This window comes from Anomaloglossus baeobatrachus, chromosome 2 (assembly GCF_048569485.1).
Source record: "Anomaloglossus baeobatrachus isolate aAnoBae1 chromosome 2, aAnoBae1.hap1, whole genome shotgun sequence".
NCBI classification, from domain to species: Eukaryota; Metazoa; Chordata; class Amphibia; order Anura; family Aromobatidae; genus Anomaloglossus; species Anomaloglossus baeobatrachus.
The window spans coordinates 775340023-775353041 of NC_134354.1; the positions used below are offsets into that span (position 1 = coordinate 775340023).

Below are 13019 nucleotides of genomic sequence, written 5' to 3' on the forward strand. Positions count from 1 at the left end.
TCAATGGGCTGGAAAACAAAAAATTGGAGAACTGGAGAACTAAAAACTACACTAAAAAAAAACATTAAAAACCATGCAAAAACCTTCTAAAAAAAATGGAAAAAAATTCGAAAACTGAGTAAGTGACCAAATAAACGACACAAAAGACACGTCGTAAAGAAAATAATTCTAGGGTTTCTTGAAGCGTTTTCTGCTTGAAAAACTTTTTGGGTTCGACAGAATATAAAAGACGCCATGTGCCATTAGTAGGACAATACTGAGTTTGGAAAAGCTTAAAACAAAATTAAACATTCACCTTATTTTCTGCTATCGGTTGTTTTTTGGAACAGTAAGTTGTTTTTCCATAGAAATGAGTTGGATGATTTTTTTTTTAGCATTTTGTCATCGTTTTTTGTAAAAGTTTTTAGGAGCGGATCTGTTAAAAAAAAATTCCCCAAAATTCTGCACTTAAAACATATCCTATGTGTAAAAAAAAAAACCTAACCATGAGATTTTTTTTTAATTTTTTTCAATTATTTATTTTATTTATCTGTCTGGAGTCTGAAATCACATGTTGTCCTCGATCTATAAACCTCATTAGTTCCACTTTTCGTGTCGCACTTATCTAATTAGTCTGCGTGTATCTAATTTTGACCATTTAATGAGAAAAACAAACATTAATTAAGAATGAAAAATCAGCTGACAAAATCCAAAAATTTTATGGAAAAATTGAAGATACGAAAAAAATAAAAAAAAAAAATCCTTTCACATTCCAGTGCCTGTGAATTCACATGAGAAGTACTGATGAGGGAGGGAGTAGACATTTTCTTCCCTGGGAGTGAGAGTCAAACATGATATAAGCCTCAACACGTGATTAAGCCAATTAATAAGTGAGGAGGACACAGCAGAACTTCCTGCCCTGGTCTGTTGTGGAGGGCTGAGGAGCTTGTGAAGTCCAGGGCACCAGGATGAGAAGTAGTATCATGCTATTTGCAGCTGCTGTCCTGCTCTTAGTTTTGCCCTCGGCTTATGGACAGTTTCCTAGGGCATGTAGCTCGGCAGAGGTCCTCTTGAGTAAAGAGTGTTGTCCAATTTGGGCAGGAGATGGTTCTCCTTGTGGAGAAGCTTCTGGGAGAGGAACATGTCAAGATGTTGTCCTATCTACCTCACCTTTGGGTTCACAGTTTCCCTTTAGCGGCATTGACGATAGGGAAAACTGGCCAATTGTCTTCTACAACAGGACCTGCCAATGCCAGGGCAACTTCATGGGCTACAATTGTGGAGACTGCAAATTTGGTTTCACTGGCCCCAACTGTACAGTGAGAAGAACCCTGATCAGAAAGGAAATCTATAGGATGACCGCGACGGAGAAGGACAAATTCATCGCCTACCTCAATCTCGCCAAACGCAGCCTCAGCTCTGACTATGTGATCGCCACCGGGACCTATGAGCAAATGAACAACGGCTCCAACCCAATGTTTGCAGACATCAACGTGTATGACCTGTTTGTGTGGCTGCACTACTACGCCTCCCGGGACGCATTCCTAGAAGGTGACCTTGTGTGGCGAGACATTGATTTTGCCCATGAAGCACCAGCGTTTCTGCCCTGGCACAGGTTCTTCTTGCTTCATTGGGAGCATGAAATTCAGAGGCTTACGGGCGATGAGAACTTCACCATCCCCTTCTGGGACTGGAGAGACGCACAGCAGTGTGACATCTGTACGGATGAATTTTTTGGAGGAACTCGCCAAGTAAGCGATAATCTCCTGAGCCCGGCTTCTTTCTTCTCCTCCTGGCAGGTAAGTCTTTTATACAAACTTTCTACATATACAAGGTGAATGTGTGTGTGTGTGTTTTGGCTTTATTATTTTTTTTTTATTTCATGTCTTTCCCTGTGTATCTGTTGTGGGGTGTGTGGTGTGTGTTTTGGTTTTTTTGTTTTTTTTTTTGTTACCACACATACACAAAAATGAAAAATTAAACCACAACAGAGACACAAGCAAAGAATACTTTTTTTTTTTTTCTTTTTCTTTGTAAGATTTTAATAAAATAAGAATTTAAAATTTTACATAGAATACTTCTTGTTATTGTTTGGGGGTATGTGCACACAGTTTTTTTGCAGCCATATCTCCACATTTTAGAGGTGACAAGCAAAATACCTGTGGCTTTGCTTGTGGAAAATGTTAAACCACTGGTTACGCTTTTCAGTTTCTCCCTGAAGTTGAGTGATTTTTTTTTTTTTAGATAGAGAGATATATATATATATATATATATCTCTCTATCTCATATTTTTTTTATTTTATTAAAATTTTACAAAGAAAAAAAAAAGTATTCTTTGCTTGTGTCTGTTGTGGTTTATTTTTCATAATTGTGTGTGTGTGTAGTAGTAGTAGTAGTAGTAACAAAAAAAAAAAAAAAAAAAAAAACACCCCAAAACAGAGACACAGGGAAAGACATGAAAAAAATAAATACGATAAATAAAAAAATAATAAAGACACACACACACACACACACACACACACACACACACACACACACACACACACACACACACACACACACACACACACGTAAAAATTAAGAGACCACTGCAAAATTGTCAGTTTTTCTGAATTTTCTCTTTATAGGTGTATCGAAGAGTAAAATAGAATAATATTATTTCTTATTTTTATACATCTGTTGTAACACTGAGGTGAACAACTACCATTTTGAGCAAATTTTTCTTTTAAATGGTAAAACTTTACTCTCCTTTCCCTTAAAAAACAAACCCCCCCCCCCCCCCCCAAAAAAAAATTAAAAAATTGAGGACAGCATAGTGCAACCCTTCACCTAAGCATAACCTATAGTGGTTAACAGAGGAGTAAGGGTGATTTACAGATACAGCCATCTTTGCGGTCAACTTTTTTCCATTTTATCTTTAGGTGCATATAGAAGCTATTTTTGGGTTGCTCACCCTAGAGCAAGCAATGTAGAGTTCACCATGTGAAAAACACAAGCTCTCAATCTTCATAAATGAGGCCACAGTTACTTTTGCAGTTGCTATAGGCAACCAGAATGCTCTTACTGGGAGGAGATTCCCAGAAATTAGGCCTCAGTTACTTCTGCAGTGATTGTTGACAGCCGTTGCTATAGTTACAGACTTTAGAGCGATTTATCGGGTTGCCCCACCTTACCGACTATATGGTTACTGCCCCAAGTGACTCTTCAGGTGCTGTCACTTTAATTCTGTAAGGTCCATTGGGCAAAAATTGTGTTGTGTGTGTGTTTTTTTTTTTTTTGTTTTGTTTTCATTCCACACACAGATGCTGGTATTCTCATTTATTTCTATAGAACCTAAATTTTGGGGGCCAAATCTCTTAAGTCGAAATCTACCCGCCTTTAATCTTCGCAGAATTTTTAGTCTGGCGTTAAAGACAGGCCGTGGAAGATTTCACTTAAATTGGGTAAAAACTGTGGTTTTAGTATTCAGCGGGCTCCACACAGATTTTCTGCTCCAAAAACTCCAAAGCAAACCGCAATGTGAACATGGCCTAAGCCATACCTCCCAACTTTTAAAGAAGGAAAAGAGGGACACGCAGGCAGCCGTCGGGCCTCCAGCACGGACACGCAGGCAGCCGTCGGGCCTCCAGCACGGACACGCAGGCAGCCGTCGGGCCTCCAGCACGGACACGCAGGCAGCCGTCGGGCCTCCAGCACGGACACGCAGGCAGCCGTCGGGCCTCCAGCACGGACACGCAGGCAGCCGTCGGGCCTCCAGCACGGACACGCAGGCAGCCACAGTGAGGCGGCCGGTCGCCTTCACAGACAGGCGGCGGCCGGCCGCACAGACAGGAAAAAGGACAGAGAGAGATCTATTACTGTTTAAAATATTGAAGAAAAAAAAAATGTAACAAGCTAAGCACATTACTACTGTGCCGCCGCCGCCTGTCTGTGCGGGCGCCCCCCGCTGCCTGTCTGTGAAGGCGGGCGGCCGGCCGCCTCACTGTGCGGGCGACCGGCCGCCTCACTGTGGCTGCCTGCGTGTCCGTGCCGCAGAGACAGGCGGCCGTCCGCCCGCAGAGACAGGCGGCCGTCCGCCCGCAGAGACAGGCGGCCGTCCGCCTGTGCGCTCCTCTGTTATGCCACGTCACGTGTTAGGATGGTAGGAGGGAAAAGCAGGGAGGCGGGGAGAGAGTGGGTGGGCGGAGCCCGGGAGACGACCGTCCCGCCCGTGGCAACGGGACAAACAGTGCAAAGCGGGATAGTATCCGGGACGGTTGGGAGGTATGTCTAAGCCCCCATTCACACAGCAGTATAGGACCACACCAGGAGTGGCTCCAGAACAGACCTCAGTCTTATTCAATTCCAGTATTTCTCTGTAAGTTACACTCTTGTTCCAACAAAAACTGAAGAAAAATTCTGATGTGTGAACGAGGCCTATGTAAGGCTATGTGCGCACTAGACCGTTTTTCCCGCGGATTTGCCCCGGAAATTTCTTGAGAAATGTCTGCAATCTTTGTGCAGACATTTCCCATGAAATTCAATGAGAAAAAAAAATAGCTGTGCGCACTGTGCGGATTTTTCTCAAGAAAATTTCTTGAGAAAATTTTCTCGAGAAACTTTCTTGAGAAAATGTGCATGTCCATTAATTTCCGCAGGTACCGGGGGTATTCCGGGGGTATTCCGCAGGTAGCAATGATGTGCGGTATACCACCGGAATAGCCGCGATTTACCTGCGGTAATGCCCATCGCTGCCTGCGGTTTTGCAGGAAGCGATGTCATTATGCCAGGAAGAGGAGCAGAGTAAACACACGTCGCACTCCCTGGACGCCGCACAGAAGCACTTCCGTGCGACGTCCAGGTGCCCGTGCAGTGTGTGTCCTGCTCCGGCCTCGCGGCTGCCTGCACTGCAGGGTGTCAGTGTCTACCCGCAGTGTCAGCAGCCTGTCACGCTGCAGCGCAGGCAGACACGGACATCCTGCAGTGCTGGGAGCCGCGGGGATGACGATCGCTGCTGTCAGGAGGTGAGATCATTACCTGCTGTGACGATCTCCTGCCTCCTGACGTCACCGCGGTCACTGCTGTCTAGGGCCGACTCGCGAGCGGCCCGAGACTGTCACTAGCGGTGACGTCACGGGCTCTCGCGATAAGTCAGTGACAGCGCTGACGTCAGCAGTACAGGAGATGATCACAGAAGGTAATGATCTCATCTATGCTCCTGATGGCAGCGCTCGTCATCCCCTGCAGTGACCTGAGCTGACCTATTGATGTTAGCTCAGGTCACTGCATTGCTCTCCCAGCCAATGGGGAACATTCTGTTTTTCATTGACTGGGACAGCGACTATGGTATGGATCGCCGTGCCCCCCCCCCCCTTATTGGATTACGCCGGACGTGGAATTGATTGTGCTCTTTTCAATAAATTGGTTAAAGAGGGAATGTTTTGGGGAGTGTTTTTTCAAATAAAACTTTTTTTGTTGTCTATTTTTTAATTATTACTGACTGGGTTGGTGATGTCGGGTATCTGATAGACGCCTGACCTCACCAACCCCAGGGCTTGATGCCAGGTGACATTACACATCTGGCATCAACCCCATATATTACCCCGTTTGCCAACGCACCAGGGCGCGGGATGAGCTGGGGCAAAGCGCCAGGATTGGCGCGTCTAATGGATGCGCCACTTCTGGGGCGGCTGCGGCCTGCTATTTTTAGGCTGGGGAGTGTCCAATAACAGTGGACCTCCCTAGTCTGAGAATATCAGACCCCAGCTGTCCGCTTTACCTTGGCTGGTGATCCAATATGGGGGGGACCCCACGTTTTTTGTTTTAAATTATTTATATAATTTAAAATAACAGCGTGGGGTGCCCACTGTTTTGGATTATCAGCCAAGGTGAAGCTGCCAGCGGTGGTCTGCAGGCTGCAGCCGTCTGCTTTACCCTAGCTGGCTACAAAAAATGGGGGGACCTCACGTCATTTTTTTTTAATTATTTATTTATTTTATGGCTAAATACAAGGCTAAGCACCCTTTAGGCTACTTTCACACATCCGGCTTGAGCTCTGCGGCTCAATCCGGCTGTGCAAGCTATGCAACGGATGCGGTGAAAACACCGCATCCTTTGCATAGGTTTTTCCTTTGCGGCCAGTCCGTTTTTTGCCGCTTGCGGCATGCTACTGAGCATGCGCAGTGGCAAAAACCGCATGCGGCGGCCGGATGCGGTTATTGCCGCATCGCGCCGCATCCGGCCGCCATAGGCATGTATTGAAAAATGTGCCGCATCGGCCGAATGCGGCGCGATGCGGTTTTTTTTGCCGCACGAAAAAACGTGCCAGGCAACGTTCCATCCGGCCGCCGCATCGGCTACATCTGCCGCATGCGGCAAAAAACGGACGGAACGCAAGGCCATGCGGCACTAATTAAAGTCTATGCAGGAAAATCGCAACCGGCAGCAAAAAAAACCGGTTGCGATTTTCATGCAAAGTGCCGGATTGTGCCGCATAGCAAAAACCGGAGGTGTGAAAGTAGCCTAAGTGCCACATGAAAGTCACTAAAGGGTGCCAGCTTAGAAAATGCAGGGAGGTGGAACATTATATAGGTTTTTCTCATCTATCTATCCATCTATCCATCTATCCATCTATCTATCTATCTATCTATCTATCCCTCTATCTATCTATCTATCCCTCTATCTATCCCTCTATCTATCCCTCTATCTATCCCTCTATCTATCCCTCTATCTATCCCTCTATCTATCCCTCTATCTATCCCTCTATCTATCCCTCTATCTATCCCTCTATCTATCCCTCTATCTATCCCTCTATCTATCCCTCTATCTATCCCTCTATCTATCCCTCTATCTATCCCTCTATCTATCCCTCTATCTATCCCTCTATCTATCCCTCTATCTATCCCTCTATCTATCCCTCTATCTATCCCTCTATCTATCCCTCTATCTATCCCTCTATCTATCTATCTATCTATCCCTCTATCTATCTATCTATTCATCTATCCATCTTTCCCTCTATCCATTATCTGTCTATCGATTATCTTTATTATTTATTGCAGGGACAAACCCGCGGTAAATCCGCGGTAAATCCGCGGCAAATCCGCGGCAAATCCGCGGCAAATCCGCGGCAAATTCGCGGCAAAAACGCATGCGGATTTGGTGCGGATTTTTTCCGCAGGTCCGGAAATCTTTCACTGGCAGAAGTTTCTCAAGAAATTTTCTTGAGAAACTTCACATTTCTAGTGCGCACATAGCCTTAGGAAGATTTCTCCTAATGCAGAGCTCTATGTAACATTCAGGATATTATGTGGGTGGGTGGGTGGATAGATAGGATGAGGAGATATATAGAGAAATATCTAATTTTCTATATCTCTTGGTTTTGTAGTGCATTAAATATTCCGTTGATAAACAATGAAAATCATAAACTGATGGGGAAATCACATGACGGCAGTGCGGCCATATTTTCTTGTCTGCATCACAGGATACCACTCTAAGCTGCCCAATTTTGGTAGTCTTCTTTTTTTTTTTTTTTCTTTTAAATCTGCATTAAAATGCACAGTAGTAATGTGCTTGGCTTGTTACATTTTTTTTTTTTCAATATTTTAAACAGTAATACAGATCTCCCTATCTCCTCCTCCTCCCCCCCCCCCCCCCCCCCCCAGTACAAGCAATGTGCTGCACTGGTTAGCAGAATAGAAGTACAATACTATATCCACAAATGCAAGTTGGTAGACATGTTGTTTAGTATATACTGTACTGGTATACAGTACATATGTACAGAAAGTTACCTTCAGAGCGTGGTGAAAGGATGGAACCGGAAGTGTGCACGGGGAGTATTTGCTCTTATTGCAAAACGTTGCTCTTAAAGTTACAAATTTGTAAAAAGCTTTGCTTGTCTTGCAAAACTCTCTCAAACCAAGTTACTCTTAATCCAAAGTTTATAATATACATATTATGTTATATTTAAAAATGTTAATTCTGGCCTTTTGTGGGTGTTTGAAAGTCATTTGACAGCTATTCGTGTGTGTGTGTGTGTGTGTGTGTGTGTGTGTGTGTGTGTGTGTGTGTGTGTTCTATATCCTTCCCCTTCTCTATACCGTGCCATCCTCAGATCAGGCCTCACTTGCTGTATGATATGACAAGCTCCTCCTTTTTAAAGGCACAGAGCATGTTTTCTATTTCTTTCAATTCTATTTTCCTGTATCCATTCTGGCAGTAGTCCTTACTCGGGTATTTATTTATTTCACAATTTCACCGCCAAAACAAATACCTGCAAATGTGAGCGTTTGTTCATAGAAATCTGTGCTGCAACAATTTTATTAAAAAAAAAAATTCTCCCTGAAACAGCTCCATTCTTGTCTGTGGCTGAGACTGGTATTGCAGTGTAATCCCATTGGCTTCGATTGGCATCTTAAAACCCCCTTTTCTCCTGCTCACATGAGTTTATTTTATGTTCATTTGTTGTTTGTGTTAAATTCAAATATCCCGCCTGCCAGTGTTACTGAATACGGCTGTTCTGTAGTGTGGGGTGTGTTTTTTTTTTTTTTTTTTTTTTTTTTTTTTTCTCTTCTCACTTCCCTGCCTGTTTATCATCTTACTAGAAGGTGGCCTGAATCTAACGCATTGGGTATTCTAGAATTTATTGTGTAGTTAATGTATGATTTTTGACTAATAATGGAAGGAAGACACAATATATTTTTTGTCAAAGTTAAATTTTATTGTTTAAAAATTGTGAATGTTGAAGATGTAAATACCCATCCGGATATAGTCTCCATCCTTGTATGTGTGGCGCCCTGGACTAGCCAGGTCGTCACAGGTACTACAACCCGACACCCCCACCCCGAGACAGGCACATCAGTCAGACACAAAATCCTTGTTGCCTCCCTCCAGGGGCTGATGTCCACACCAGTTGGGGTGGAGCCAGGCGGTTGGCCCCACCCACTGAGGAGTTCACAGTCCTGGAGGCGGGAAAGGAAGTCAGTGGAGTAAGTGCAGTTAGGGAAGTGAAGGAGTAGTGGAGGAGCAAAGTGACAGTTTCCAGGTACGTGGCCCGGGCACTTAGAGCAAGGTTGGCAGACGGTGGTGGCCGTCTGCAGGAGAGGCAGATCAACGCGGAACCGTAGGACCGGGGACGGGCGGTGGCCCGCCGGTACTGAACCGGGGAGCGGAGTGAAGCCAGCACAAACCGGCAGTGCCTGCGGACCCCGACTAGGCTTGGAGTCGCCGTTAACAAAGTCAAATCAATCAGTGACCGGAACCCCAGGGGTTTCTTAACAGCCAAGACCCGATTGAAGGCAACCGTCCAACCAACAAAAGGGAAATACAGCTACCGCCAGAGCCTGCGGGCAAAAGGGCTCCTCCGGCACATACACACGCTGGGGAGCGGGTTACCGGTGGGAATCCATCGGGATCGAACATCCACAAAAGGTGCAGGGAAAGGCATCCACCACCAACCGTCCGGGAGAAGTCACAGCAGCTGGCTGCGGGACCCGTCCATCCAGCCGTTTGGTTTACCAGAGACTTTGCGTATATTTGTGGCTGAGTGAGTACAACCGTGCCTTCCGGCACCGCGCTGCGCAGTCCCCGCGACCCTGCACCTTGCCAGTCCGTCACCTCACCGGGCCCCGGGACCACCAACCCCTACCCACGGAGGGGGGAAACAACATCCCAGCTGCTCCCTACCATCGCTCCTGGGATCCCAGTCAATAGAAGCGGTGGTGACCAACCTCACCACAACCAGTGAGTGGCGTCACGGACCAAATCCCCAAACCAAACCACCCCCTTTCACTCACGGGCGAGGAGCGCTGCTCGAGTCCCCGGATCCGGCCCACCACTCGAGCAGCAGCAGCGCCGGACCCGAACGTGGTGAGCGCAGCGCCCCGCCGCCTGCGACAACTTGGTGTCATGAACAGGATCTTACCATTCTGCCGGCTGGTAGAAGTGCGCCTTGTGCCCCGCCGGCGGTGTCCGGCCGAAAAATTTCAGAATCCGCCATCTTGGGCGCGAAGATTTTCCCGATCGAGCGTCTTCTCGAGCAGTGGAGGCGCGAAAGCCGAAGCCCTGCCCCTGAAGAGGAGGTGCGGAGAAAAGACCAAGGGGGGACGGATGGCGTCCGGCCGCATATGAACCGAGGCCATAAAAGCAGGGACGCCAGTGTCGCGGGCGGGGAGGAGGGTGTCAGCACTGCGCTTACCCCTCTGCTCGGGTCCGGCGGCTGCTGCTCAGTGGTGGCTCGAGCGGTGTGCCGGATCCCGGGGGTTCTCGAGCGGCACTCCTCGCCCGTGAGTGAAAGGGGGTTTGGGTGTTGGGATATTGTCTATTGTCCGTGACGCCACCCACGGTTGTGGTGATTTCACCACCGCTGCTCTATAGGCCCGGGAATGATGTTGTGTAGCAGCGAGATGTTGGGTTGCCCCTCCGTGGGTAGGGGTTGGTGATCCCGGGGCCCGGTGATGGGGTTAGATGCAGGGCCTGGTGGGTGCAGGGACGCGGGGGCAGCGCTGTGCCTTGCGGCACTGTGGTACTCACTCAGCCTGAGACGTTAACACAGTTTTACGGTAAACCACACGGCTGTAAAGACGGTTCCCACGGACTGCTGCACTTGCGGTCCCCAGAAGGTGACGGTGATGTCCCTTTTCCTGCACCTAATGTCTTTGATGGTTCCGATTGGTCCCCACCGGTACCCCCGCTCCCCGGCTTCAAGCTGGACCAGAGGAGCTCTACTCTTTGCCCGCAGGCGCTGGCCCTTAGAAACTGGTGCCCTGGCGGTGGCGGTGTCTCTACTGTAATGGTTGAGCTGTTGCCTTCAATCGGGACTTGGTTGTTGGGGGATCTACGTCCCCTTCACTGACGGATTCGCCAAATTATGGCGACTCCTAGCCTTGCCGGGGTCCGAGAGGCCCCTGCCCTGGTGCCGACTGTCCTTTGCACGCTGTTCCAGACCGCCGGGTCACCACCCGTCCGCGGTCCTTCCAGGAACTCCCAAACAGTCACCTCTCCAGACAGTCACCGTCGTTTGCTGACCCTGTCCTGCACACAGCTGGACTCACTTCAGGCTTTCTTTCTGTCACCTTTCACCTTCCTTCAGCTCCTCTTACTCCTCCTTTACCACTTCACTTCACTTCCTTTCACTTTCACCTCCTAAACTCCTCTGCCTGGTTTTCCCGCCTCCAGAGCTGTGAACTCCTCGGTGGGCGGAGCCAACCGCCTGGCCCACCCCCTGGTGTGAACATCAGCCTCTGGAGGTAGGCAACAAGGATTTTGGTAGCTTTGATGTGCCTAACTGGGGTGTAGGGTGTGGTGGTGCAATGACCTGTGACCCCTGGCTTGCCCAGGGCGTCACACCAGGACTCTGCCGCCATTTGGTTCCTGGAAGATACCGCTGCCAGCATGTACCGTCCGTCCGGTAACCCCGCAGTCCCCGAGCCCATGCCCGGCACCGCGGCATGGGTGGAGATCCGGACCATCCAACTGAGCAGTTGCCTGCAGGTCCGAATGCAGCAGCTCCTCCTGGAGGAGTGGGAGGCCGACATGGCAGACGTGGTGGAGGCCATACGGAGAGGCGAGGTGGAGGAAGTCTTGGAGGAGTGGGTAAGCGACCCATGCCCCTGTGTTCCTACGGGATCGGTCGTCGCGGCTGATGGGCCCGGTCTGTGCCCGCTCACCCTGCTGCCTCCCCCGCTACCCGTGTTGACTGCTGCCGCCCCGCCACTAGGCCCGCTACCCGTACAACCGGTAGCGGAACCCTGCCCGTCTGCCCACGCGGACCAGCCTGCAGCTGAAGCCCACAGACGCCCCGAGCCACTTCCCTGGAAGCTCCCGATGGCATCATCCGTCTGCGAAGACTTACCGGTGGAGCCGGAAGTGACCGTGCCCAGTCCCGTCCCGGCTCCAGTGATCCGTCCCGTGCAGGAGGAGGCGGAGGTCAAGCGGGAGAGGACCCCTGTACCCGTTCCCCACGCCTCGGCTGAGGCTACGCCGGGTCGTTGCTGCGAGGCGGCGCCCCAGGCCATGTCATCGCGGGATCTTCCACCGAGGGCGCCAGTAGTAGGCAGTATAATGGAAGTCCCGCGGGGCCCAACCCGCGCGCAGGGGCAAGCAGCTGCCCCTTACTGGGACAGGGAACCGACCCCGCTGGGCCGAGAAATCGCGAAGAGGGAGGAGCAGAAGGCTGAGATGATAGCCCGCACGATTCAGGAAAAAGAGAATCTCCGCAGAGCCATCTTCCGGGTACGGGGCTCGAGATACGAGGGTCAAGTAAGAAGATTTGACATCCGCCGGGGGTATGGATTTATTTTCGAGCCGGGAGGCCGAGGTGTTTGCGTCCCGCCAGGATGTTAATGCCCACCTGCCAGAGGGCCACCCGGGCCGTAACTTGCTCCCAGGCGATCTGGTAACGTACAACGCAGCACTGTGGGGAGAGGGGCTGGTTTGCCCTGGATGCGAAGCTGAGAGGGAGCCAGGAGGCCCAGGAACTGGCCCAGTCCCCTCCTCCGACCTGCAATGTGGATCTGAAGTAAGGCAGCGGTCCCTCCGTTGCACCGTTGGGACCACCAGTACCGTTAACCTGTTAAGTGAATGACTGTGAATTAACCGAGTAAATCATCTGATTATCCGTCCGAAGAGAACCGTCCCCTGTTGGGACTGGAGTTGTTGTCCTCTGATTTAACCGATGATTTACCCCCCCACCGTGCATAAGAAACTGCTTATGGACATGCCTGAGAACTCGAAAGGCACCCACGAACTTGTGGGATTGTAAATAGGTTGGGGCATGTTTTCCGTTGCCGCTTCCGGAGAGGCTGATTTGGAGGATGGGCCTGGAGGAAAGAGATGGCCCAGGCCCGCCACTACCGCAGCCGGTGGCAATCCTCTGGGGGTCAGGGGTCCCCCATGGATGTGGGGTCCCCTGAAATGACAGTCGGGTGCGAGATACCGTACCCGTTCCCGCTCGGGCAGCCTGGATCTGGACTGGGGTCAAGGGGTGCTGCCCATTTTCTTAGGGGCAGCATCAGGGCCTGGTTGCTTGGGTGGGAGAGCGGAAGCCGTCCGTTGTTGTTTAACGT

General features: G+C 49.6%; 1 protein-coding gene across 1 annotated transcript in view; it reads left to right on the plus strand.

Annotated features, from left to right (window-relative positions):
* The first annotated feature begins 885 nt into the window (after positions 1-885).
* Positions 886-13019, plus strand: part of TYR (tyrosinase) — a 54549-nt gene continuing 42415 nt past the window's right edge. Inside the window, exon 1 of the mRNA XM_075337568.1 lies at positions 886-1778. Within this exon, the coding sequence (XP_075193683.1) occupies positions 948-1778 (831 nt within the window). The 5' untranslated portion in view covers positions 886-947. The remainder of the gene's footprint in view (positions 1779-13019) is intronic.